Here is a 26,280-nt window from a genome sequence, read left to right as displayed (position 1 = left end):
AGTCGTCATCATCATCATCATCACCTCAGCCAGCCATAGGATGTCCACTGTCAGCAGGCCTATGTTCAGACATAGGCCTCCCCCAATGCTTTCCATGTTGATCGAATGGTAGCGGCCTGTGTCCAGCGCTTCCCTGCTACTTTTATGATGTCATCGGTCCGCCTTGTGGGGTGTCCTAGTCACTATCGTTTTACGCAGTTTTCGTTCACCAGTTGGCGCTACTGCAGCACTGCTGGCTATGGCGTAGCAGGCCAAGTGATCGCAAAATACGCAAACATTCTCGTCATTAATGTATTGTACATGATCGCATATAAGTATAATAATATTCTGGCTAGTAACTTTTGTAAGATAAAACCCAAATAATAAACTGAATGTGATGTTATTGTACCTTCCTAATAAACCATAATTTGTAACTCCAATGAGTACATTTAACTCGTTTTTACGTATTTTCTAGTCAAGTTTAAGTACAAGTCTATGATATTACTTATTTTGCGAATATACCTATTTATGTGTTTAATAATATCAAATCAATTTTATCTCTCTTATGAATGTTTTATGTAGTTACTTCTACATAGCATAGCAATAAATTATATGACAGAAATAAATATATTATTATACTGTAAATTGTGACATTTTATTCACGAAATGTAATCGTGATATGATAACCTGTTTTATTTATTTAAAAAAAAATACCCCTCAGCATTTTCCTATAAGAATAATTCCAACCAATAATGGAAATAGAATTTACTAGAATTATTTCATAAACTCAGGAATACCTTGAGAAAAATAGTTAGGTAGGTAACTAGGTAGGTACAACAGGGGACGGCAAGTTCTCCAAATGATGTATACTACATTAATTAATAGCTATGAAGAAGCCCACTAACCTGCAGAATAAATCCTTGGAGCCAAGACACGAGGGTCAACTTGCCAAATATAAATCCTCTTGGATCCTTCGTGGAACTATCTTCATGAGCACTAATCGAGTTTGGAAGCACATCACCATAATGTTAATTTCAGAATGAGGAGTACTTATTGTTTTTCAGTTTTTCTGAAGTGCGTAGAAAGCCACAAAATGATACTATCAATGTCAGGTAGTCAGAAATATGTGTATATTGAGAAATGGCGGCGACCAGTGTAATTATGTGGGTAGAAATCAATTATTTTGAGAACTTCAGTTTGGAAAATAGTGACAGGAGGTGCTGCGGTGTGAACCAAAACCAAATCTGTGGTTTTCACAAAGACTTGATTGGTTCTTTTTTGGTCGTGTGTTGACAGAACGTTATATTGTCAAATCAAATGGTTCCAAAAAAACGTCTAACGCCATCTACTGAGAGGACGAGTAACTAATAAATGTGAAAGTCAATACAATTACTTTTTAATAGTTTTGCCTTGGGTTGCACCATCTTACTTTAACTAATAACTTTTTTTTCAAGTCTGTCAAACTCCGTACTAAAACATCGGTTAAAGTTATAGTTACGGTTAAAGTTAAGATGATTCAACTCAGCCTAAGTTGTTTATTATGAATGTTTGTAGTAAGAGTTGTGTGTGCATGTGTGTTTTCTTGTGTTGGAAGAAGAATGGTCATAAAATCAAAGAAAAAAATATATTTTCATAATTTATTTCAACTTACAAATACTAAATTCACAATTTTATACTCAAAATTACAAAATTATAGAAAAGTACGAATATAATATATTAGAAAATCTCCAAAATTTCGCTTAAAATAGAATTTTATTTCCAAAGACGAACGACATAATTTCAAATAAACAATTCATAACTCAAACAATCATTGCATACTCCGTCTTTGTCTTACATATGAAAACTTCACACCGTGCGAAAGGGACAAATGCTAATATTTAATATTTTTGACACAATTATTAATATTTTAAAAACTAATCAGATTGCATACATAATTTAAGTTTGGCGAATTGAGCCTGGTCATAGACAAGGAAATTTCTCGAGACCATAGACAATGGCACAACTAGACAAGGATTGGGCGCGACTGTCGCACAGAACACCTAACACAATGACAGAAGTGTCAAATTATGACATTCAAAAATCAGACCAAATTCAATAACCTAATTAAAAAGCCTGTTGTACACACGTCTCTAAAATATCATTTAGTTTTTATCACATTAAAACTATTTTTTTTACTGTAATATGGCGGGTGTCATGTAAAATTTCAAAGAAATTACTTTGACAGCTGTCAAAAAATCAAAATGGCTGCCTATTTCAGAGACTGGTACAACAGCCCTCATAAAACTTTCTACGAAAAGAAATCGAAACTTAAAATAAGACTTTAAAATTTTGACCCGAATTTTTTAAAAACTAAATAGCGTATTAAAAAGTCAAATAAAATTACTATAATATGAAACTTATTTCTACTATTTACATACTATATAACAATCTAGTAAGCGTAGGTACGAATAAACTAGTAGTGATAAACGCGAGCGCCCCTAGCGGTCAAATGTGGAACTACACATCACTTGTTGTTAGAAAAGACAGAATTTTAAACTATTTGTTGAATATTTCAAGTTTATTTTGGAAAAAGATAAGTTCTAAGTTAATACAATATCTATTGAAAGATTTCAATGCATTTTGACAGTGATAATTCGCTTCGCTACAAATCAAGACACTTAAATTTTGATGACAGTGCTCTGGAGGCCTAGAAAAAGAAATCGCTTCACGGAGCGAGTCACTGCAAGAAGACGAAGCGATTTCGAAACTGTCACTTTGTCTAGCGAGCAGATGCTTCGCTAGACTTAAGCGACATACTTATGTCATTTTCAACGAACAATACAGGGTGTAATTCCAATTTTTTCTTTAAAGGGCGCTAAAAAATTTATCAATTCGCCTTAATGGCTACGTTTGACAACATGATTCGACATTTGACACAAAACATAGTCAAGATAGGCTTCTGAAGAGTTAAGGTCATAGCGCACTTATCATCCCGGAAAGCGATCAACACGAGGCGAGGCGTTTACATTATGGTGCGTATAAGTGTGCGTTGCAGAAAGGAGTTTTATACAAAGAACACTGAACGCCTCAAGTTGATACGGTTACGATCCGTTTCCGGGTTGATAAGTGTGCTTCGTCCTTTAATTGCACAGAAAACAGACCCTTGTATTAATAAGTTGTTCTGTTACAAGTAAATGCTTTAGTTTATAATCATCTTTAGAATTTGAACATCCGACAACACAAAATCATAATAGTGTTCCATAAAGGTGTGTTCACATTTTTACAGGCGTACGAATGTTCACAACGCATTAAGAGTACATATTTTTGTTGAAAAGTAGCCGTTTTTAGACGTCACAGTTGAATATGCTTGTCTGTACCAATGTGAACACACTTACCTCCAAAAGGTGGCATCTCTCAGCTTTTAAATCGAAGAAAATCAATTTAAAATGAAATCTAAATACTTTATTTTTTCATAATCGCTAGAAAAATCTTTAGCATCGGACGTCTATGTACAAGAAATAAAAGTTAACTTAATGAATAAAATATATGTATTATAGGACTAGTGGCTAACTCAATCAGTGCTTGAGGTATAGGAGCGGCAGTGACATTGACATTTATGATGTGACAAACAAACAGAGTAAATACAAATGAGTAGGTCATCTTCATAGAAACGCACCAAGCGCGGTTTGTATGTGAGCGCGCCAATACGTATGCGGCGCGCACGCACACACTGCAACTCCCCGCTAAATTTTGTCAGTGTGTGCGTGTTGTATGTGAGCGCGCCAATACGTATGCGGCGCGCACGCACACACTGCAACTCCCCGCTAAATTTTGTCAGTGTGTGCGTGCGCGCCGCATACGTATTGGCGCGCTCACATACAAACCGCGCCCGTGCGTTTCTATGAAGATGACCTACTCATTTGTATTTACTCTGGAACAAATCTGAAGTCTCGCTTACGTTTGACCGTCACAACCTCAGAAACTGACTGAGTCAAGCTTGACCTATTAAACGAAATCGTGACGTCATAATTAAACTTTCTTAGCAAGCGTATGTAGTATTGCCTTAACTTTTTTTTATCGTATAAAACGATGCTTTGGACGGTTGGTGATTTAGAAAATTCAAGTCAGATTTTTAATTAGAAATTGTATTTTAATCCAGTATTAAAATCCAAAAGTGAAATAAAAAACGTTTTGAAGTAGCACGAACGTTTTGAAAAAAAAGTAGTTGTCCCCTGTCTGTCCCTATGTATGCTTAGATCTTTAAAACTACGCAACGGATTTTGATGAGGTTTTTCTTAGAGTGATTCAAGAGGAAGGTTTTTTTGGGCGGGTCGCTAGTTGTATAATAAGTCACCTTATGACTGGAATTTAATAAGTTGTTAAATAATTATTAGTAAAATATCTAAATTAAAAAATCCGATTTAAAATTTTCCAAAGCACCAACGCAAATTTTAGTACAGATTATAAACGAGTCTAAAACGCTACCTTATGCTATATTTACATAATTTGGGTATGAAACGGCACTTATGTTATATTTAAAGCTTATGTCGCCTTCACAGCTCAAAATTACCGCTAAAACTTAAACAGGGTGCTGTTAAAATCAAATATAGATCGTTTCATCCACGAAGACGCGCCCCACCATTCTTCCGCGAATGTTCTCGTGTTATCGGTCCACGCGAATGCTCCATGAGTGCACACGCACACTACAGTAATGCCTTACGGCTTGCTCGGACCACACTCCCCGCACCCCGCGCGACCGGGACCAAACATTGCGCGCGGCCGAGTGGATGAAACGATATTTCACACCTAGTCAGTGTAGGTTTTTAAACAGATTCGATTTCGTGATCGTTTCGACCGATCAAATGTGACATAATCGAAACTCGGTAAAAATAACGCACATACGCACGTCTTAGAGTATTATAAATGACTCTTATCACTGAACACGCCCTGTATATCACTTGATTGTATGAAAATTTTGACAAATTGATTTTCAATTTCATTAATTCATTGGGGAACTCTCTCTGTGGGCTGCAATATCTCAGAAATGACCATAGACAAAATAAGAAGGATTTTAGCAGTAATATCGATGGTGTTAAGGCAAGTTTTCCATTAATTTCGTTTAGAAAACATTATGGATCTAACAAATGTACTTCATTTGGGCATAGATTATTGTTTCCTAAACAAAATTAATGCTGAAATTGTTTGATAGATCGATATAATGTCAATTTTTAATGTATTTAAAGTTAAACTAAAAAAATCATGATAATTTAAAAAAAGTGAAACTATTTTAGAACCGTCAACTAAAATTAGTAAAAAAAGTAGTTAGATTTAAAAGAAATTGAGACGTATTTTGTTACTTTTGGAGTTTAAATTCTCGTACGACTTTGCAGTCAAAGAAATTATGCCAATTTGAACTAAAAACGCTCAAAAATTACGTCTTCAAGAGTAAATTTTCTTAGTCCACTTTAAATTAAATAAAAAAGAACATTACACGATCACTTTGAAATAAAATAAAATATCTATATACAAAGTAAAATGCTACATACACACGATACGCGAAAAATCTACTAAAATTATGAAAAACTGATAAGTCAATTAATAAAACATAACCCTTCTGGCGTAGTCGGGAAATAATATGATCGTGTGTACGCAGCATTAGTTTTAGCACTGACGAAGTACCAACTGTTAAATGTTTCTAAAACAATCATACCAACATTGACGAAAGAATTTCTGCTTATCAAAAAAGATTTTTTTTGTTAAAATTTTCCCATAAAATAAGTGTCTAACATAAAATAATAATTTCTAAGAGTTTTTTTTTACGTTTTTCCTAGAATATATTGCAAGTCAGTTAAAACTTAAAATTAAATGGCATTATAATAAAAGGTGGGATAAATGTCTTTTTTATAGCTATTTGTACTAATAACTTAATTTTATAATAATATGGCATAGAATTTCTTTGTATTTACACTAAAAACTAGCTATTTCGATGTTCTTTCAGTACTTTGTAGTTTTTTATCGGTCTTTTGGATGGAATTAAAAGACTGAACCAAAATTGTAGTTCCTAAATATTTTACAAGAGACCACAGTCTTTTTGAGCAAACTCGTGGCTTTTTTTAGTCTTTCCAAAAGACTGTAGAAGACCCAAGACTGTAAGTTTAATTTAGATTTAAGTTTGACTTCTAACTAGGTATATACTTCGAGTCTGCTGCAAAAATACCGTGGTCTACTCAACCTACTCAGAAGACCAACATTGTAGACCAAATACCATAGTAGACCAAGGGCCAGACGTAAAATTTTCACAAAACTGACAAGTAATGTTCGATCAAAGACCAAAATACTCAAAGTCTACTCGGTCTACTCAGCAGAACCCATGTATATTAAACAGACTGGTCTATCCAAAAGCTTCCCCACTCACAAGAGTAGCCCAAAAGCGTGGTCTACTACTGAGTAGACCTTGGTCTAATGAGACCAAGGTCTATTAAGCAGACTGGACCACCCAGAAGTTTTTCAGACTTTAAAACCAGCCAAAGACTATGGTCTACTCGGTGTTCTCAGTAGACCAAGGTATATTTAAGCAGACTGGACAACCCAGAAGCTTCTCCAACTTAAAAACCATCCGAAAACTATGGTCTACTCGGTCTTTTCAGTAGACCAAGGTATATTTAAGCAGACTGGACAACCCAGAAGCTTCTCCGACTTACAAAACCAGCGGAAGACTACGGTCTACTCGGTCTTCTTAGTAGACCAGGGTATATTTAAGCACACTGGACTTCCAGAAGCTTCTCTGATTTACAAAACCAGCGGAAAACTATTGTCTACTTGGTCTTTCGCAGACTGGTCCTCAAATTCCCGACTTACAGCAAAAGCCGTTGCCTCCTATTGTTAGTGGATGACGTGGTGTTACTCATAGACCTGTGTTTCCTCAGCAGATGTTTGTGGCGAGGATCCAACATGGCGGTGTATCCGGCCGGCGAGCACAGTTCCGGATACTTCTGGTAGAAGGCGCGGTAGCCTTCGTGGAGAAGGTAGACTTCGGGGTAGTTGAGATGAGGGTAGTTTTCCTTGTTCTTTGCGCGGTCGAAGGATCGTAGGTAGCGGGATCTGGAAATGGAGACGAGGGTTAGTGATATGTTCAAACAGTGTAAAGTTTAGTATACTCTACTTTTGATTTTTTTATAACAAATGAATGAGTGTCAAAATTTAAGTTGATTTGAGTTTTTTCAGTCGCGACAGCAATCCTACTAATATTATAAAGGCGAAAGTTTGGATGGCTGGATGTCATGATGTCTGGATGTTATATCTTTCACGCAAAAACTACTGAACGGATTTTGTTGAAAACCGCGAATGTGCGACGGGCGGCCGTAGTGAGTGTGCGACCGCGACAGCAATATAATTACGCGCGAGCGACAAGGATGGGTAGCTTGGACTCATCGGACAAAACTCTATCTGCTCGGCGACCGGACTTTAGAGGTTGCGAGCGTGTTTGTGTATTGGATGAATGAGTAGTGGCTGTTTTCTTGTTTATAAATATGTGTACTTACAGGTTAGGCCCTCGTTCCCTCGAGAACTCGCAGTGAAACACTAGTACACTGCTGGGAGCCCGAGGAGCGCTTTGAGCCAAGTCTTGAACTTGCGCGTGCGTGTATAAGTTCGGTCGCCGAGCAGATAGAATCTCGTCCAATGACACCAAGCTACCCATCTTTATTACTCGCACGTAATTATATCACTGTCGCGACTGTGCGACGGGCGGCCACAGTTAGTGTGCGAGCGACAGCAACATAATTACGCGCGAGCGACAAGGATGGGTAGTTAGGGGTCATTGGACGAAATTCTGTGCTCGGCGACCAGACTTTAGAGGTTGCGAGCGTGTTTGTGTGAGCTTGTGTATTGGATGAATGAGTGAATAGTGGCTGTTTTCTTGTTTATAAATATGTGTACTTACAGATTAGGCCCTCTTTCTCTCGAGAACTCGCAGTGAAACACCAACACACTGCTGGGAGCCCGAGGAGCGCTCTGAGCCAAGTCTTGGACTTGCGCGTGCGTGTATAAGTTGCGTGCTCCGGCAATGTGACCGCCTTCAAACTCGTACGGGTAGCGGCAGTCTATGACCTGAGAAAGAAATGAGGGAATTAGTACTTGATAGCGCATTATCTATACTAATACATATTATAAATGCGAAAGTAACTCTGTCTGTCTGTCTGTCTTGCTTTCACGCCTAAACCACTGAACCGATTTTGATGACATTTGGCATAGAAATAGTTTGAGTCCCGGGAAAGGACATAGGATTGTTTTTATCCCGTTTTTTGAAACAGGGACGCTCGCAATAAAGTTTTTCTGTGACAGACAAAATTCCACGCGGGCGAAGCCGCGGGCGTAAAGCTAGTAATAGTATAAAACAAAGTCGCTTTCCGCTGTCTTTCTTATCTTTAAAACTACGCAACGGATTTTGATGCGGTTTTTTTAATAGATAGGATCCCGAAAAATGTGCTTTTTAAAAGTCAACTCACTCGAGCGAGACTTTGCAGTTTTTAGCCTTAGATAGAATTAAAAGACCGAACCAAAATCGTCGGTCAAAATATTTTACAAGAGCCCATAGTCTTTTTGGGCAAACTCGTGGCTTTTTCTTGTCTTTCCAAAAGAGTGTAGGAGACCCAAAACTGTAATATTCAATTAGATTTAGGTTCGACCTCTAATTTAAACACACTCTCACCTGATAGTCAGAGACGATGTGGTCAAATTCTCCTCTCAGCAGTTGAGCAAGCGACTGAAGTAGCAGGAAGCGGAGAGGTAGCGGAGCGGAGAGGTAGCGGAGCGGAGTTACTGTGTTTGTCCATAACAGCTCCGCTAGTGACTAATAAACTAATTTAAACAAACTCTCACCTGATAATCAGACACCACGTGGTCAAATTCTCCTCTCAGCAGTTGAGCAAGCGACTGAAGTAGCAGGAAGCGGAGAGGTAGCGGAGCGGAGAGGTAGCGGAGCGGAGAGATAGCGGAGCGGAGTTACTGTGTTTGTCCATAACAGCTCCGCTAGTGACCAATAAACTAATTTAAACACACTCACCTGATAATCAGACACCACGTGGTCAAATTCTCCTCTCAGCAGTTGAGCAAGCGACTGAAGTAGCAGGAAGCGGAGAGGTAGCGGAGCGGAGAGGTAGCGGAGCGGAGAGATAGCGGAGCGGAGAGATAGCGGAGCGGAGTTACTGTGTTTGTCCATAACAGCTCCGCTAGTGACTAATAAACTAATTTAAACAAACTCTCACCTGATAATCAGACACAACGTGGTCAAATTCTCCTCTTAACAGTTGGGCAAGGGTTTCCGGCGCTATGCTTCTGAGGTCCGCGTGTTCACCTTCGGCCAGTGGTAATGCGAAGGGACGGCTGAAGTCGCCTATTAGGTCCGGTTCGGTCGCCGCTAGAAAAAAGACAGGTTATTAGGATTATTAAATAAATAAATATTATTCTACAACTAGCGGCCGCCCGCGACTTCGTACGCGTGGATCCCGTTTTACCCTCTTAGGGGTGGAGTTTCGTAAAATCCTTTCTTAGCGGATGCCTACGTCATAACATCTACCTGCATGCCGAATTTCAGCCCGATCCGTCCAGTGGTTTGGGCTGTGCGTTGATAGATCACTATGTCAGTCAGTCAGTCAGTCACCTTTGAGTTTTATATATTTAGATGTTTCACAAATTCGTCAAAGAGTAAATAGGACCATCCACACTTTTTCCGTAGATGTCGTAAGGCGACAAAGGGACAAATCTGCATGCAATAGGCCTTCCCAATTCCAACCCGTCTCCACTATAGGAGAATGACTCTCTCTAATGTACCAGAGGCAAATGAAATATTTTGGCTACACTCTCCACACTGGCTTGATGGGTTGGGGCTGAAAGTCACATATTTGTCCCTCAATGAGGGCTATCGTTTTAGCGCTCACCAGTTAGCGCCACTGTAGAGTAAGGTCCTGTCACTTGCTAGTAGCGAAGACAGTGGCACCAACTGGTGAGCGCGAAAGTGGTAGGAGGACTATCGCATTTGCATTCATCAAGATTAGATGGATGGCGCCACTGTAGAGTAAGGTCCTGTCAATCGCCAGGGGTGCCAACTGTTAAGTATAAAAACGATAGCCCTCATTGTCATAGCACTTTAAAGATTAAATAACAAGCTATGCGACAAGATTATAAACGGAAGTATGTAGTGAGAATTCTACTAAAAATAATAAACCAAAAGATACTTACATCTAGCCAAAGCAGACATGATAGAAGCATTATTCTCCGAGAAAGCCCTCTGAAGTACTGGCCTCTGAACTCGTTCAACGTCCGGAGTCAAAACGTTAGATTTCCTTCTCTTATTCACCACATCCTCTTCCTCAGACCTTTCTGTCCTTTTCTGAGACTTCTTCTCTTGAGGATTCTCTAAAATGGACAACAGAGACACTTTTGCTTTACTGCTCTCCGGGTTAAAACTCAAACTCCTGTGCAACGCTGGCCGTTTCAAAAATCCTCCAGGTATAATACTGTCCTTTATCTGCCCAGAGAGTAAGTCGTTGAAGTTGGCCATTTTTGGTGAGTTCGATGCCTCTTCAATATCCAAGAACGGTTCTTCTAGTTCTGATATGAATCCACTTTCCATAGATGTGGTGGATTCAGACGTGAATAACCTGAGTTTGCTGGACGCAGGAGACGAGAACGAACTCATGGATCCGATGCTGGAATCGCTCCTTTCGTGTCTTAGAGGATTTTTAGTTGGTGTTTCGGTGAATTTTAGAGACTTTTTCACTGACAAATTACTGGTCGCTGGTCTTTTGGCAGCTGGTGAGGTAAACTCGAAGTTTTCGTCTTCGAAATTAAGCATTCTAGTTGCGTTTGCGTTTGGTCGGTTAAAAGAGGTGGACTGCTCGCTTTCTGCGATCGGAGCACCAAATACGAAGTTTCTAGTGTCGACTTTTCTATACGCAGAAGTTCGACCCCTTGATATAATATTTGGGCTGTCCGTGGAAATTATTTCGTACTTAGTACATTCGTCAAAATTGTCGTTTTCGAATTCTTCTTCGAGGTCGTGTAGCGTTTCGAAGTCTGGATCCATTTCTGTGTCTTTTTCAGGGACGTAAATGTCCTCTTTCTTCTCTAAGTCGTAGGATTTGGTGGGGAGGGTGTCGGTGAAATCCAACTGTAAGAAAAGAAAAAAATGATGTTATTATTAGAATAGAAAAAAAATGGTTTTTAAAATAGAGCAATTTAACATCAAACTTACACATTTTATTGAAAACATTATTAACGGACAAAACAAAGTCTACTCATGAATTTATTAGTCTTTGAAAGTTTAAATAGATGCAACTGTTAAGAGTAAGTTAACTGGAAGATAATGCCTTATAGCATTAAGTTCGCCTTATGTACCAACTTACATAGCATTTAAGATCAGGTGAGATACAGACCAAAAGTTTCTTGGTGTGGATAAAAAATTATAACTCATGATAATAATACAAAAAAAAAGAATAAATAAATAAAAGTGTAAGAAATACCAATAATTACCTTTGTTGTGGACCAGTTGCTCGTTTTAGTCGACTGGAAGGTCTCACCGAATGAACAATCTCTGGTCTCCTCCTCCACATCAAGTTTGACGAACGTCTCACTGAACGACAACTCATTCTCCTTATTAGACATCTTGAATTTTGACCGTTCCTCGAATATCTTTGTAATCTTACTCGTGCTCCTTTTAAAACTTCTGCTCGTCAACGGAGACAGTGAATTTCTGTCTATTGACGGTGAATTCTTCAGCCTTTCAATCGAGGGTGAGAGTTTCCTGAGTAACGGTGAGACGTTAACGTTCTGTATTTCCCCGAGGATTCTGCGCTTGGACGGTGTGGCTATCGGTGAGGGTGTCTGGTTGAAGTTCAAGGAGTGTGGGTTCATTTTAATTTTGTAGTTGTGGGAGGACGCTTCTTCTTGCTTCCTTTTGGTGCCGCTGTTGCCCGAGTTGATCCGGAAGCTCTCGGTGATCAACCTGAAAAGATAGAGATTATATTGTTAGTTTCATTTAAAAATTGACGGAAACTATCGTTGAGAGACTATTCTAGTGTACAAATTTTGGTATCAAGATTCATATTCATATTAATTTATTCACTTCGCAATACATATTTGCAATAAATATAATATGATACATAAATACACACAGCAACTACATATTGGATCAAATTAGATAGAGACATTTAATAAAATATGTACTGTATTCTTAATACCAACCATGTTTAACAAAATGAGAAAACTTCTATTAAAAAAAATCAAGATATTAATTTCTATCAACACTACTGAAGAGTCACAGTCAAAGTCATAAACATGAATGACTTAGTTTAATATAATACAGTATTTATATAACTGGCTAGTGGGTCATTAAATAATTGCATATTATAATAATTATCATTAAAACTCTGTAATTAGTGCATCATTTTTCATAAGGATCATTAATTAAGATGTCATTTAGAGTTTAAGTGATTTCACACTGGAGTTGGACTTAAATGAGATATGAAATCATCATTAATTATGCAATTATTAACAGGGAAGTGTAGCTCTTATACAATATGGTGTATTATGATGTTTTGTTGATAAAATAAGAGTGCCTAATTCTAATTTTATTTAGAAGTGTTAGGAAAAATGTTATTTATGTAAGGTAATCTCCAGAATCAGTAAGAATTGCTAGTACTAAATCAATTGTTTTTATCAATAAGTATATCCTTGCCAAGAAAGGTACAAAGTTAATTTTAGCAAAATTACAGGTACTTATTTATACCTTAGTTACTTTGTATTTACAAAGTTCGCAAGGAAAATGAATGAATCAGTACCTATATACTTAGAAATTGATTGATTTTTAACAAACCAAGCATTTCTACTGTCTAATAAAAACGTGTGAAACTTTGTTGACCAAACTCATTTATTGATTGGGGTTTGATCCATTTTAACCCTTTAAAAAACTTCTTTTCGTCACGAAAATAGGGACTAAAGAGTAGATAACAATGATAAACCCTTCGTCGATCCCTGAAGGGACTTTTAAAGGCGATTTTTTTTCGTCGCGGCGCCGAAAGGGAACCGAATGTACCGATATATCCTATCACCAGTCGTAAATAAATCGAAAAACTGGTTCCACATACCTCCGCGCCCTTCCCGAGACCCGGCTCGACACATTGTTCACTTTATATCAAGATATACATGAGAAACACACAATACAATGACCGAAAAAAGGTTATGATACCGCACCCGATCGAAATTTTTGACTAATTTCCCATGTGAACACTTTGATTACACTCGAAAAGCGCACCGAACATGATTATTGTAAGTTTTTAATAGAATGCAAGTGTAAAACTAGAAAAAATAAGGTAGAAAACATTTTAATGTGAATCATCGAAACATGTTTCGCGCGCTTTGCTTTTTTCACGCGAAACGTCAAATGTCAACGTTCGGAAACCGGGCATCAGCTGTTCGCATGTTGATTGAGAAATCGCAACAAGTACAATTTTTGCAAATATGGAAAATCGATTTGACAATTTTATTACAGTAATTTTTAATACAGTAATTAATTAGACTTAAAAATACTTTACATGATATTATAAATAAATATTTGTTGTAAAAAATCTATAAATTATTTAAATTAGTTCCCAATAACCGTTAAATCTCATTCTTTAACAGATCAATCCCAAATATATTCAGCATCTTCCGATTCATAGCAATTACTTGCATCATCATGACAATAGCAGCGCAAGAGTCGCGATCGTTGACGATCAATATTCAACGCTTTTCTACGCAGGGGTGTCGGTCGGGCGTGTTATTTTTTTGAATAAATATACTCAACAGTTTTGTACGGGTTTTAACGGATTTTATCATTAATTCTTGCGAAACGTTTTGTTTTTTTAAGCACGAAACAATAAAAAAAACTTTACTTTTAATTTGCTCATAATTTCCCACACAAGACATCCCTTATTAGTAAGGGTTCTTGTGGTTCTTCTGCTTCTACAGTCAAATTAGTACTAGTGCCGTTTAAAAAGGTTTTTTTAAATTTTCAATAGAAACTCATTCCTTCACTTTTCTCGTACAGAACAAGTTTTCAACGTATTTCCAGATAAAGCGAATTCTACTGGGGTTTCGAACATACCGAAACCGGCAATTTCTCTTTAGCCCGTGCTCATTCAGTCCCAACAATGGCTGCAGTGGCTGCACGTCTTATCAGGGGTGCCTTTGTCGTCATAACGGCAAGACGTGGGGTCAAAGTGAAATGGCAACGTCTCAGCCCTTTTTAACGGTCCGTGACGTCACTTAATGTGAGGTGTGATTTGTTTAGCGCACGCCAGAGTCGAATTTCTGAGAGAAACAAAGCCGATTATGCAGTTTGAACTTTGAAGTTTATAATGGGACCAGAAAATTAGTGACTAGGCGAACGCAAAAGTTTTCGACTCAAATTACCTATGCTATTTCAATCCTACTAATATTATAGATGTGAATTAGTTTCTGAGTATGGAGGTGATGGAGGTCTGTTAAACTCTGTTACACTTTCATGCAAAAAGCACTGAACGGATTTCGATGAAACTTTTCTGTTATTGTTTACACATCAGAATAAGATACATTTTTAATGCTAAGCTATAATTTTTAACAACATTATGTTAATTAGTCAAAATTACTAAGTGTCAAGTATATCGGTCTTTTTGTGACGAGCAAAATGTAGTGTTTAAGCAAGAGTTATTTTCATTCTGCCCATTAAGTGTAACTGAAAAATTCAGTTTCTCAATCTGTGCAATTACTGCAGGTAAGTATTTCAAAGGCTCAGTGCACAATTAAGTGCAGTGCCTCGTCAAAATACTTTTGTTTAGCAAAAAAACCGTTTCGAACCGACACGTCTGGAACTCGCTTTTTCGGCATCCACAAAGGCGATGCACCACTTGTGTCTCACACAAAAGAACATAACGAACGGTGATTTACATAAACATTTTCGAAAACCCTTCCGAGAGCATCCCTTTCCCTTGCACTCGTCAGTTACTGATTGCCGTTTAATATAACAGGTTTCATTGTTCGCGGATAAAGAACTCTTTCCTGACATTGTTACTAATGTTAAAAAAGTGCTGAAGAAAGTGAGCAAAAATTTTTTTTGCAAAACTGTTGGCGTCGATTCTTGAGACTCTTCTAATATCCTACAAAAGTTTGTAAGATACACAAATAACTTTGTTTATTTAAGGAAAACCAACAGCGATACCTACTAGCATAGTATTAGTTACAAAAAATTTGGAAATGAAAGACCTTGAATCTTATATTAGACTTTTGAATGTATACAATTTGATAAAAAGTTCAAAGCTATCTTTCCCATGTACCTACAGATAAGATAAAACGTCAGCACCAAATTATTGAATCCGTTAAAACTCCCAAGTCCCAAATTGGAATATTTGGAATCACTTGGCGAAAACCGTTGGGGCAAACCGAATATATCACTTATGACATTGGTTGGGCAAAAAGCTCCAGACATCTGGTGTAACTAAATATAGCGGCAACCACAAGGTTGCAGGATATCAGCTCAAGTGAGCCGAGCATCCTGTTTACAGTTTGCAGGAAATGTTACGCGTATCATTGTTTTACGTGGAATATGCTTCAGGGAATGATAATTTCATATCGAAGAACTTAAAAACATACAATAAAAATTAAATGCGATTCATTTATAATCTCCCTATATCAGTACTTATCCTATATTAGTAAATATAAATAAATATGCTATAATGAGGCTCGTTTGCATAATTTTCATTGTACTTTTTGTTTTATTATGTATCAAGTCTCTTAATTTTAATTTCACCTGATGGTAAATGACCTTAAGCTAGATCTTTGATCAATTATAAAAGTTTATACCAGCTATCTAAGTATTTTTTCAATAGTAGCCTAATATAATATGAACAAACAAATTACGCTCTGTTTCTTCAGAACACGTCACAGTTTATCACCAGTACTAGTACTCCATAATCCAACTTCCAAAAAAAAAAGCGATTTAACTATTATTTACCAAACCAAACAGTAAATCCCCGATCCCCTATCGGTACAAAAAATTGTTCGTTAACGGTTAACCGTCGTATCGACCGGCGCTCGCAGCGAATGCAGTCGGTGCAATTACTGTTGCTATTGCACCATAACGATTGTAATTAGAAACGTTATGCAACTGATCGGTTATTCTAATTATTAATTATCCTAACGAATATTCAAATAAATTAGCTGCTAAACGTCCTTAAAATGGAAACAATACTGCAATCCTTGTAAGGTGCTTTTTAAGTCATGGTTGTTAAAAGAGTTGTTTTAGTAAAAAGAAGGTTATAAATAAATTATGACACAAACTAAGGAAGGAAAACTTTATTTGTTTGCTTTACATCCTTCAAATAAATACAATAACACAACACAATCCGCATAAGGTAATAAAGATTGTCTTCAAGTTTAGATAGATAGACTATAATTTAGTTGCATTAGTAATGTTGGTAATATTAACGAATTTTTTTGACACAAACGAAGGAATCAAGGAAGACCAGGTTGCTATCGAAGCCATGAATGAGTTATATCAACCGAAACGATTACATAACAGTTTTTTCGTATCAATAATACTTGGGTACTTACAATTTTTATCGCACGTGCAATATGGCACGCGACAAACACCCACGTATATTTCATGCTAATGTGAGCTTTAATTGTACAGGAATAAGGAATAGCTGCGCAGGCGCCACTTTCGCATGGGGGAGTATATCAATGGGGTTTCAACAGATGGCTGTATGGTTGGAATAGCGCGATAATTTTATAGAGTTTGACAATTTGGTAACAACAGCACAATAACAGAATGGTTGAAATTTTTAATATTAACATAATAGGGGTTCATTAAGTGTGGCTCATGTCATTTCTAACATTGAGGCAAGTAAATAGTTAACAGTTACTAAGTAGATAAGAAGAAGAAGAAGTAACTTATATTAAAAATCATGAATACGCTAAGGAAAATTAGAAAATAATAATTTACGTACCACTTAAGTATGTGTGAGTTTAAAAAAATATATATTTTGATGCAACAACTGCTTAAAAATATTGTAATCTAATAACTATCTATCAATCTCAAAATCCGTTGCAACAAAAAAAAAACAACAATAACAATATCGGTAGCCACCGTTAAACCGGGTCAAAGGTGCATCCTAAGATATCTCGGCGCGTGCGGGGGAGGCAGCTGAGATTGTTACAATGCAAGTAACAAGTGCAATTTCCGAACGCAGCTGGAGTTTTTTTTAATCCGTGCAGGATTGGGGATTGATACAATAAGACGTAGGGGATATCCCCTAACGTGGCTTTGAAAATCAAAAGTGCATTTTCTTGACGTAACGGTTTCTTGTGTTTGGCGAAGGCATTTGTAACAGACAGTATAAAATAAAAATTTAATATTTGCTGACAGCTGGTAACTAAGGATTTGTGGGAATAAACTTACACTAGATCATAAACCACATCGAAAATAAACAAGTTTAATTAAATAAATAAAGTTCTTAGAACATTTTGCACCGCGCCATCTAGTCGCAAATTAAGCAAAGGTTGCTGTGGGCACCAGGCACATACAAAATAAAATAATGTTTTTTTAAATAAGCACAAAATAACATAAATACACAGATCTCCACAATCATGTATGAAGTTGCTTTCTACTACAATATAGAGAGGCTAGTTAAATTGATTAATGGTTTTCACATTATGGTAATAACGCACACCTTTACACCCATTAACGATCATTTATCTATGTTTCCTAACAAGCTTTCTTCAGAAATTAAACTCAGGCATGTGGCCAATCCCTTAATCTCAAAAAGAAATTAGAGGCCAATCACAGTCAATTTATCAAGGATAGACACCCTCGCATCCTACTATGGAACAGCGCGTGCCATACCAGCTGCACCCACAATAGCAATCACGACAAGTGAATTGCAGCTGGAAGAACAGCTGTCTTGAGATGCTACTTAACAATTACTGGCCTATTTAACAAAAAAAAGTTTTTGATCAGTTTTTTTCGCGAACGATGACCTCTATCGGAAGGAAGGCAGATGTAAGGTACGATAGTCCAACAATAGATAGGTGTTTGGGGTATAACGCCTTTGGTCAGCTGTAAGAAGTAATTTATAGTGATGCATTTTATAAGAATTGGTAATCAATTTATAAGAAAAAGAGATAAGGCATTTTTTTTAAACCAATAAGCTTTTTTTGCTAAAAAATTACAACGAAAACAATAACAAACATGAAGGTAAACAAAAAAAACTTTTTTTTTAGACAACTCAGTCTTTTGGATCTCCGGAACCGGAAGCGCACGTGCGCACGCGCTCAGATATTGGATTGTTCAATTGAGATCATCCAATTGAGTCATTCACATTGAAATACGTCGGTACAATAGTGTTTTGACTATTATCGGTAAGAGGTTTGACACCGGTGAAAGTGGGTCTTCGTGCGAGTGATAAGAAATGTAATTTAATCTAAATAAAAAAAGACAAAAATAAATAAAGGAGTACATAACTACTAACAATATTTGCACATACAGTTATTATCAACTTTAAGGCTAATTAATGTATAGTTCCAAAATACTGGACTGTCCTGTCGATGACATTGACAGTGGGGCGCCACCGTCAATACCGGATCGCTGGTTCAGATTTTTGCCATGTTGGAAACCATATAGTTGAACGATGGTAGCGCCCCCCTGTCATTGAGTTTGGTGGGACAGTTCAGCGTGGGTCATCTATACAATTCAATTTATGTCATCTGCATATTATTATTATTTAAAACTGTTTGTTTTCCAAATTAAGAAAATGAAATAAAAATATTCTTCATTTGGGGGCACGGCAGTGCCCCCACCAANAGCAATTCAGCATTGTTTAACAAAAATAGTTTAGTAGCGAAAAATTATTTTCGCGAGATAGGTTACCTTAATACTTTGGCATTTATAACATTGTGCGAGAAAATTAAGAATAATACAAATAATTAACCTACATAGACTAAATATTGTGCTAAAACTTAATAAAATGACATTATTAAATTACTTTTTTCCACTGCGTCATACCACCCCCAGACATCGTACAATATACCGCCATCATCGATCGGTAACGGTCGCGCCTGCATGTGTGGTGATTCCTTTGCGTTAGAAATTCATTTGTTTTGTTTATGGCTTCGTTCCGAAATGCGTTCGAATTTTTAATCTGTAATGACAGGTCCGAACTGATTGAGGTGCAAAATGAGTTAAGTGCAGAAATTAGATTTTTGGTTAAAGTAAAAATGATCCCATCAAAAACAATACTTGTCAAAAAAACCAAGTCTCGCAACTCAGTTGTTCTACGGTAAAAAGTTGTGAGATCCATGTAATACCAAGTCCAGGCCAGGAAATCTTTAACGTTTTACATAAAATATTGACTTGGCCATCGCATGAAAACACGTGTAAATTAAATTATTTAGTGCGATGGCCAAGTCAATATTTTATGTAAAACGTTAAAGATTTCCTGGCCTGGACTTGGTATTACATGGATCTCACAACTTTTTACCGTAGAACAACTGAGTTGCGAGACTTGGTTTTTTTGACAAGTATTGTTTTTGATGGGATAATTTTTACTTTAACCAAAAATCTAATTTCTGCACTTAACTCATTTTGCACCTCAATCAGTTCGGACCTGTCATTACAGATTAAAAATTCGAACGCATTTCGGAACGAAGCCATAAACAAAACAAATGAATTTCTAACGCAAAGGAATCACCACACATGCAGGCGCGACCGTTACCGATCGATGATGGCGGTATATTGTACGATGTCTGGGGGTGGTATGACGCAGTGGAAAAAAGTAATTTAATAATGTCATTTTATTAAGTTTTAGCACAATATTTAGTCTATGTAGGTTAATTATTTGTATTATTCTTAATTTTCTCGCACAATGTTATAAATGCCAAAGTATTAAGGTAACCTATCTCGCGAAAATAATTTTTCGCTACTAAACTATTTTTGTTAAACAATGCTGAATTGCTGAGCCAACTTTGATATAGCAACTTTATTCCTATACCCTATAGTCAACACTTAGTCAATATCTTTATTGCATTCCATTTTTGTACAGGGAAAATAATAAAATAAGGAAATAAGGTTAAATTAATAAATGTTGGGTCACAGGAAGCGCGAAAAAGATAAATTATACGAGTAAACTAAATCTAATCTAGTTCTAAGAGCTAGTTTGCTACTAAAATTTTATTATAGCATGAGCTGTAGTTAAATAAACGAGATTTGAAAGGATCTGGCGAATGATAGTACAATATAATTGAAAGCTTCTCAAATGACAGTGCTCCACACAAGCGGCGTAATAACGCATTCATCCTGTAACCGCAGCCGCGGTTAGGGCTGCCAAGACAAATCAATGAGGGCTATCGTTTTAGCGCTCACCAGTTAGCGCCACTGTAGAGTAAGGTCCTGTCACTTGCTAGTAGCGAAGACAGTGGCACCAACTGGTGAGCGCTAAAGTGGTAGGAGGACTATCGCATTTGCACTCATCAAGATGGCGCCACTGTAGAGTAAGGTCCTGTCAATCGCCTGTATCTTATTCTGATGTATAAACAACAATACTTACTGTAAAGTTTCATCAAAATCCGTTCAGCAGTTTTTGCGTGAAAGAGTAACAAACATACATCCGTACAATTTTTTTGCATTAATAAATTTCAGTAGGATAGTTAGTAACTTTTGCCCGCGGATTAAAAAAAAACTCATTTATTTCTGCTTCACTTGAAATTCAATTTGTTACAGATAGACAAACTTACTTGACACACAGATTAACTAAATCGATCCCTCTATCCATTCTAATAATTTTTCAGATTATAACTATCACAGAAGGCCTAGGATGCGATATAAAATGATAAATAAACCTTTATCAAGGTATTTTATCGATTCTACGCGATAAATCGATAAGATTTTATCAAAGCGCGCATTCGTAGCCCGGCTGGCCTTATTGCGCATCGCAGCCCTACATAAAGCATGGTTTAAGTGCTGACGTAGGGGCCTAAGACATGGGGGTACTCAAGCTTATATATATCCCTTTCCGCAGGACGTTGGCCGTCATTTGAGTGCGTATTCATTCTTTGATTATACTACAAGGCTAATAAACAAGTAAACTAATCTAAAATCTATAGTGATGTCGCTTTGTGATGTTTTACGTTTTGGACGCTTTATCAGTTGGACCAATGTTGATCTTGTTACATAATCGTCGGTTGTTTGGTGTAGTGACTAGTGGTGGTTCAGAAAGGACTACTATGCCGAGAGGTCCCGGGTTCGATTCCCGGCCGGGCAGAAATTGAAATGATGAATTTTAATTTCTGTGACGGGTCTGGGTGTTTTCTATGTATATTAAGTATATATTTACAAAAAAGTAAATAAGTATGTTTATATGCGTCGTCTAGTACCCATAGTACAAGCTTTGCTTAGTTTGGGACTAGAGGCGCAGTGTAAAATTATAATAAATTTTAGTTTGCGTACCAGATTTCCACTGAGAGAGAAACATGTGCACCTACAAGTGAAATAGGGAGTCACAAGTTTACATCGATTATGTTATTTTTATTACTTTTAGAAGAGAAAGAGTTTTGAGAATACTATGAACCTGATTTTTTTAAACCTATTCTGTTTATGGCCAGGTAAATTAAAAAAAGAAACTAAGATATGACATATAAATAAAAGGAACCACCGCACTGGTATGATGCAGCTTCTTTGTAAATACTTAATTTAATAACAACTCTTAAAAATTGTCAACAATCAGTTTTCACGAACCACTGGAGTGTGTCGGAACCAGAACCCAGTTCACTGGGTAGTTATGAGTGACCACACACAGTGAGGCATATGGCGAGGTAAAGAATAAATAAATATCTTAAATTCATACTCTTTTAGGCTGAGTTGCACCACCTAACTTTAAAGAAAGAAAGATACATTTATTACAATGGACATCACACAAATACAGGCAATTACAATAGACATGACAGTGGCACATAATAATGGAACAAGTAAAAACAAGAGTAAACTGAGCAGTGCCACCCACTCACCAACAAGATGCCCACTGCAACGGGACCCCACTCAGCATATTATGCCGTGGCCCACGGTGACGAAGGCCACGGCGCTGGTTTTCAGTGTGCCCCATGCCCCATTTAACTTCTCAGCACTTGCCAAAATGTTTGTCTCGAAGTGCTGGTATGGCAGAAAAAGAATGAGACATATTGTATAGGCTCCTTGAGAGCATTTGACGATTTGCAAGTATGTACATACTAATTTCATTAGACCACAAATAAAGATAATTTTGATTTCAACCGTAACTGTAATGAAATTATAACCGGTGTTTTTTGTATGGAGTTTGACAGGTTTTTGACGTCCAAACAAACAAAATTAAATATTTTATCTTTAAAATAGTATGGGTAGGTATAGGTATTATGTTATTCTGATGAATAAACAATAACTGTAAAGTTTCATCAAAATTCATTCAGTAATTTTTTAGTCAGAGCGGAGTAAAAATTTTTTTATGTTCATTATTTTTATTTTTTATTTTATTGTGATAGGATTCAAACTAAAGTTTGGGCATAATAATATGCATAATATTAGGTTGGTTTGCCCAATATGGCGGAAAATGAAGCATTTCGCGTGATCGACGCGCCATCTGGTGGCAGTATGCGGGAGGTCTGTAACATGGTGTTATTATATTATTAACTTATTATAAATAGTGGGCTAAATACATTTATTGCACGCTGGGAGACATCCCCTGCATTATTAATATTGTCATCAACAGATCATTTAGTTTTTACTGCATGAGAATGTACCTCTAATGTACAAGAGACAAATAGAGAGATATTAATGGCCTACAAGTCCCTATAATGATTAAGTATTCACAAACATTACTATGAGTTCTCACAGTGTACGAGGACGCACAGGGTGACACACGAACCAATCACTTCACAGAACTCTATTCAACGCTGTGCGTTCTATTTGCTGCTTCACTTATGCAAGCATCGTTTTTTAATTGAATAAGGGCGTAAATTTTGTTAATGAAAAAAAAAACGCCCTGAAATAAAGACCAGCGCGCCCAACCGACAAAATTTTTGGTATCATAACAAAACAACATCTACCTATTACAACTGCTTGCTAAGTTGATGCGCCTTTGTTTTGAACCTGAGTGTAAAGCAAAGAAATAAAATAAAATAAATAAATAAATATCCTTGGACATTTTACACTGCGCTTCTAGTCCCAAACTAAGCAAAGCTTGTACTATGGGTACTAGACAACGGATATAAACATACTTAAATACTTTTTTGAAACCTTCGCTTCTCTTCTAAAAAAAACAAACAAACACCACATGCCTAAAAGCTTGTCTAATCAGCGTTTAAACTTAGAACGCTTAACCCAAGTGCACGTGTTCCAACGGTTTCAGAACGTATTTGAAATTTTGAAAATAGAACTCCTGTTGCTGTTTCTAAATTGGAAACGGTACGCAAAATTAGTCAATTGATTGCCTTTTTTTTTAAATAAAATTTTGCCAAATAGGATATTTTGAAGATAGGTAATGTAAATGAAAAAAACTTGAAGGATTTTTTGGGCTATCAAAGTAACAAAAGACACTTGTAAACATCTGTATTTCACAAAGGGATGGTCAACTGACCGGAAGTGCCGGAAGCGAGGCGAAACCATAGCCAACCAATATCCGGTTTGAAATACACTTGACTAAATGACTTGCAGAAGCGGTGGATCTTGTTTTTGTCTTTTGGATTTATTTTTGAGAAAAAATTAATTCTTATACGCTAAGGTATACCTACCCGAGAAACACAAGGTCAGTACTTCTGCCCAAAAATCGCACTTTGATATAAAAATTGCTATTCTATGTGCATTAAGGTTTATAAAAAATTGTTGAAACCTTTCAGGTTTTAAAAAAGGTCCTGTACAACTTCGTAAGGGACGTTGCTTTAATGTAAGTTCAAAAAAGAACTTAATTATGTTCGCAAAATGTCAAAAATCTTTAAAAATGAACACACTCGAGTCAGATCATTCTATCTAGCAAAACAATCCCGACACTGGTCTCTAAACTGGGGCAAATCAAAATGACCAGCAACATGGCCTAACTAGTTGATGGCCAACAGATAATATGTCATCATCATGACAGGGTTGTCACTCGTCAGGCACCCGAATGAGGCCCGGTTTCCATCAAAACGAAGAAATGTGTTTGAATAACCAATCAGTTTAAAAAAAGATTCTTAATTCTTTCTGCAAGTCAGCTTTTAAAGAGCACTTTTACACGTCCCAGTATTAACCCTACATAATAAATGGGCCAGTACTGAGAAGAAGCAGCGCAAGAAACACAGTCACTATTAAGAACCTCTTTTTCAAATCCTCTGATTAAGTACCCTAAATAATTGTTGAAGTTCAACCAGTCTATGCTTTGAATTGATTAAGTTTTATTTATTTAATGTTAAAGATTTACCAACAACACGTTTTAAGCATCTATTACGCAGCTAAGAGCAGGCAAGTGGCAACCCTAATAACAGCGTTAGATATCGGAAGCCTTGGCCCAAATCGATGATTGGCCCATTTGTCTCGTAACTCGCTTCCGTCTGCAAGTGAATCAAATTGCTGTTAGTTAGATGGTTAGACCCCTTTTGCTTAGAACAATGGTTTTGCTTCTCAGCACTGACTGACCCATTTATTGTCTAAAGCAGTGTAAGGTTAAAGTAATACTAGGACGTGTAAAAAGTGTTTAAAAGATTCCTGCCTTAGGCAGGTCGATTTTTTTTTCAAGTTATTTATAATTAGTTTGAGAAGCGACTCTAAATCGCTAAGAAATTTTAATAACTATTGCTTATTTGCAGAAAATATAACTTTGCTTTGCAAGACTGAAGAGTTTAATAGTTAGTTGTTAACATTTTGTTGTATAGGTATATGTATAGAATATTGTTAGATTTGAATAAAAATAAGACTGAAGAGTTCATAAAAGCAAGGTCAATGACCACAGGTAAGTCACGTGACACAAGGACAACAGGTGTCAAGTTATGGCATCATTTAGTTAGGGCAAAATACATTTTAGGTATCGCTACTAATTTATTAATTTACTAATTTAGTTCAATTTACCGTGTTTTCGAATGTGGAAGTCAATACCTCTTTATTTATCCTCTTTAAGTAAGCTAAGCTAACCTTTTTGAGATTATTTTATTTTTAAAAAGTTCTTCCAAATTCCTTCGTTCCAATTTCTAATTTTCAAATCGCATTCCAAAGACAAAGCCCAGAACACTGCACAAGGTGTCCCACATCCTGTATTCGAGCGATTAGTAAAATGGCGGGGCCTTTGACAGCTCGAAAAAGGCGGCAAAAACGCAAGACGACTTTTTTGGCGTTTACTTTGATGATTTATGGTTTTGACAGGGCAGTTATCGTATTAATAGAATGCGAGTTTGTTTTGGTAAGTAAGTAGGTAACTCATATTTTTACGTGCCAAAATGAAGTGTTTAAATGATATTATTAAGGTTGGATTTTTAATTAATTTGAGAAACCTACAATTAATTATTAAACTGTTAGGCTCGTTCCCCCGTCCAGAAATGCATGGTCCCGCAAAACTGAATCGTGTACTACCTACGCACATTACTCGTACCTGTGTGTTTGAAATTCGAATAAAATACAAATTCAAACGGATCAATTTTTTTTTTGTGACAGGAGGCATTTTTTTTCCGGGACACTGCAAATGGGATGTTCATTTGAAAGTAATCAAGATCCTGCAAAAAACCGTGGGAGCAAGTCCTCAGAAAACGTTAAATTTACAAGAAAAACCTGGTAAGTTGTAAACAAAACCGCCTTAAACTCAGAGGCTGCGCAATAATAAAATCTGGTCTCTGACCCAAGATAATGCGGCCTAAACTGCTCTAATTTCAAAGTCTAACAAATCATTTGTCCTAGATCATTGGTCATGTCATCCATACTTATCGGGTTAGCTTTCTGAAGGCCAAAAAGCTGGTTATTTAAGATATTTCATTATACCTACTCGAAGATACACTATGACTGTGCTATGACGCTTATGACAAGGACTAATAAAAATTATTGTCAGTTAACTTTTGCACTCTAGGGCGATTTCATTAGACAAACCTAAAGAGGATTTAGGACGCTATTTGGATCAAATATGTAATTGCTCAATAATGAATAGTAAATAAATAAATAAATAAATAATTAATATACTAAATAATTTTCGCTAGTTCAAATCAATTTTTTTTATGTGACAGGAGGCAAACGAACAAACGGATCACCTGATGGTGATTGTTTTTTTTATTTGC

General features: G+C 36.6%; 1 protein-coding gene across 2 annotated transcripts in view; it reads right to left on the bottom strand.

The window, feature by feature from the left end:
* Positions 1 to 4,257: 4,257 nt before the first annotated feature.
* The window catches only part of Cdc25 (cell division cycle 25), a 36,135-nt gene continuing 14,112 nt past the window's right edge, over positions 4,258 to 26,280 (bottom strand). The window contains exons 1-6 of one of the 2 annotated variants that reach the window (XM_028301260.1): positions 13,104 to 13,368; positions 11,491 to 11,962; positions 10,198 to 11,128; positions 9,225 to 9,376; positions 7,901 to 8,067; positions 4,258 to 7,059 (exon numbers count right to left, since the gene is read on the bottom strand). In XM_028301260.1, coding sequence (XP_028157061.1) covers positions 6,813 to 7,059; positions 7,901 to 8,067; positions 9,225 to 9,376; positions 10,198 to 11,128; positions 11,491 to 11,871 — 1,878 coding nt within the window. In that variant the 5' untranslated portion in view covers positions 11,872 to 11,962; positions 13,104 to 13,368 and the 3' untranslated portion in view covers positions 4,258 to 6,812. Of the gene's footprint in view, positions 7,060 to 7,900; positions 8,068 to 9,224; positions 9,377 to 10,197; positions 11,129 to 11,490; positions 11,963 to 13,103; positions 13,369 to 26,280 lie in introns of those variants that run through there. The other variant, XM_028301259.1, reaches the window with a different exon arrangement.

This window comes from Ostrinia furnacalis, unplaced genomic scaffold (genome assembly GCF_004193835.3).
Source record: "Ostrinia furnacalis isolate ACB-3 unplaced genomic scaffold, ASM419383v2 OfSCF0895, whole genome shotgun sequence".
NCBI lineage: Eukaryota > Metazoa > Arthropoda > Insecta > Lepidoptera > Crambidae > Ostrinia > Ostrinia furnacalis.
The sequence above is the reverse complement of the archived record's forward strand: the minus strand, read 5'-3'. Positions and strand labels throughout refer to the sequence as shown.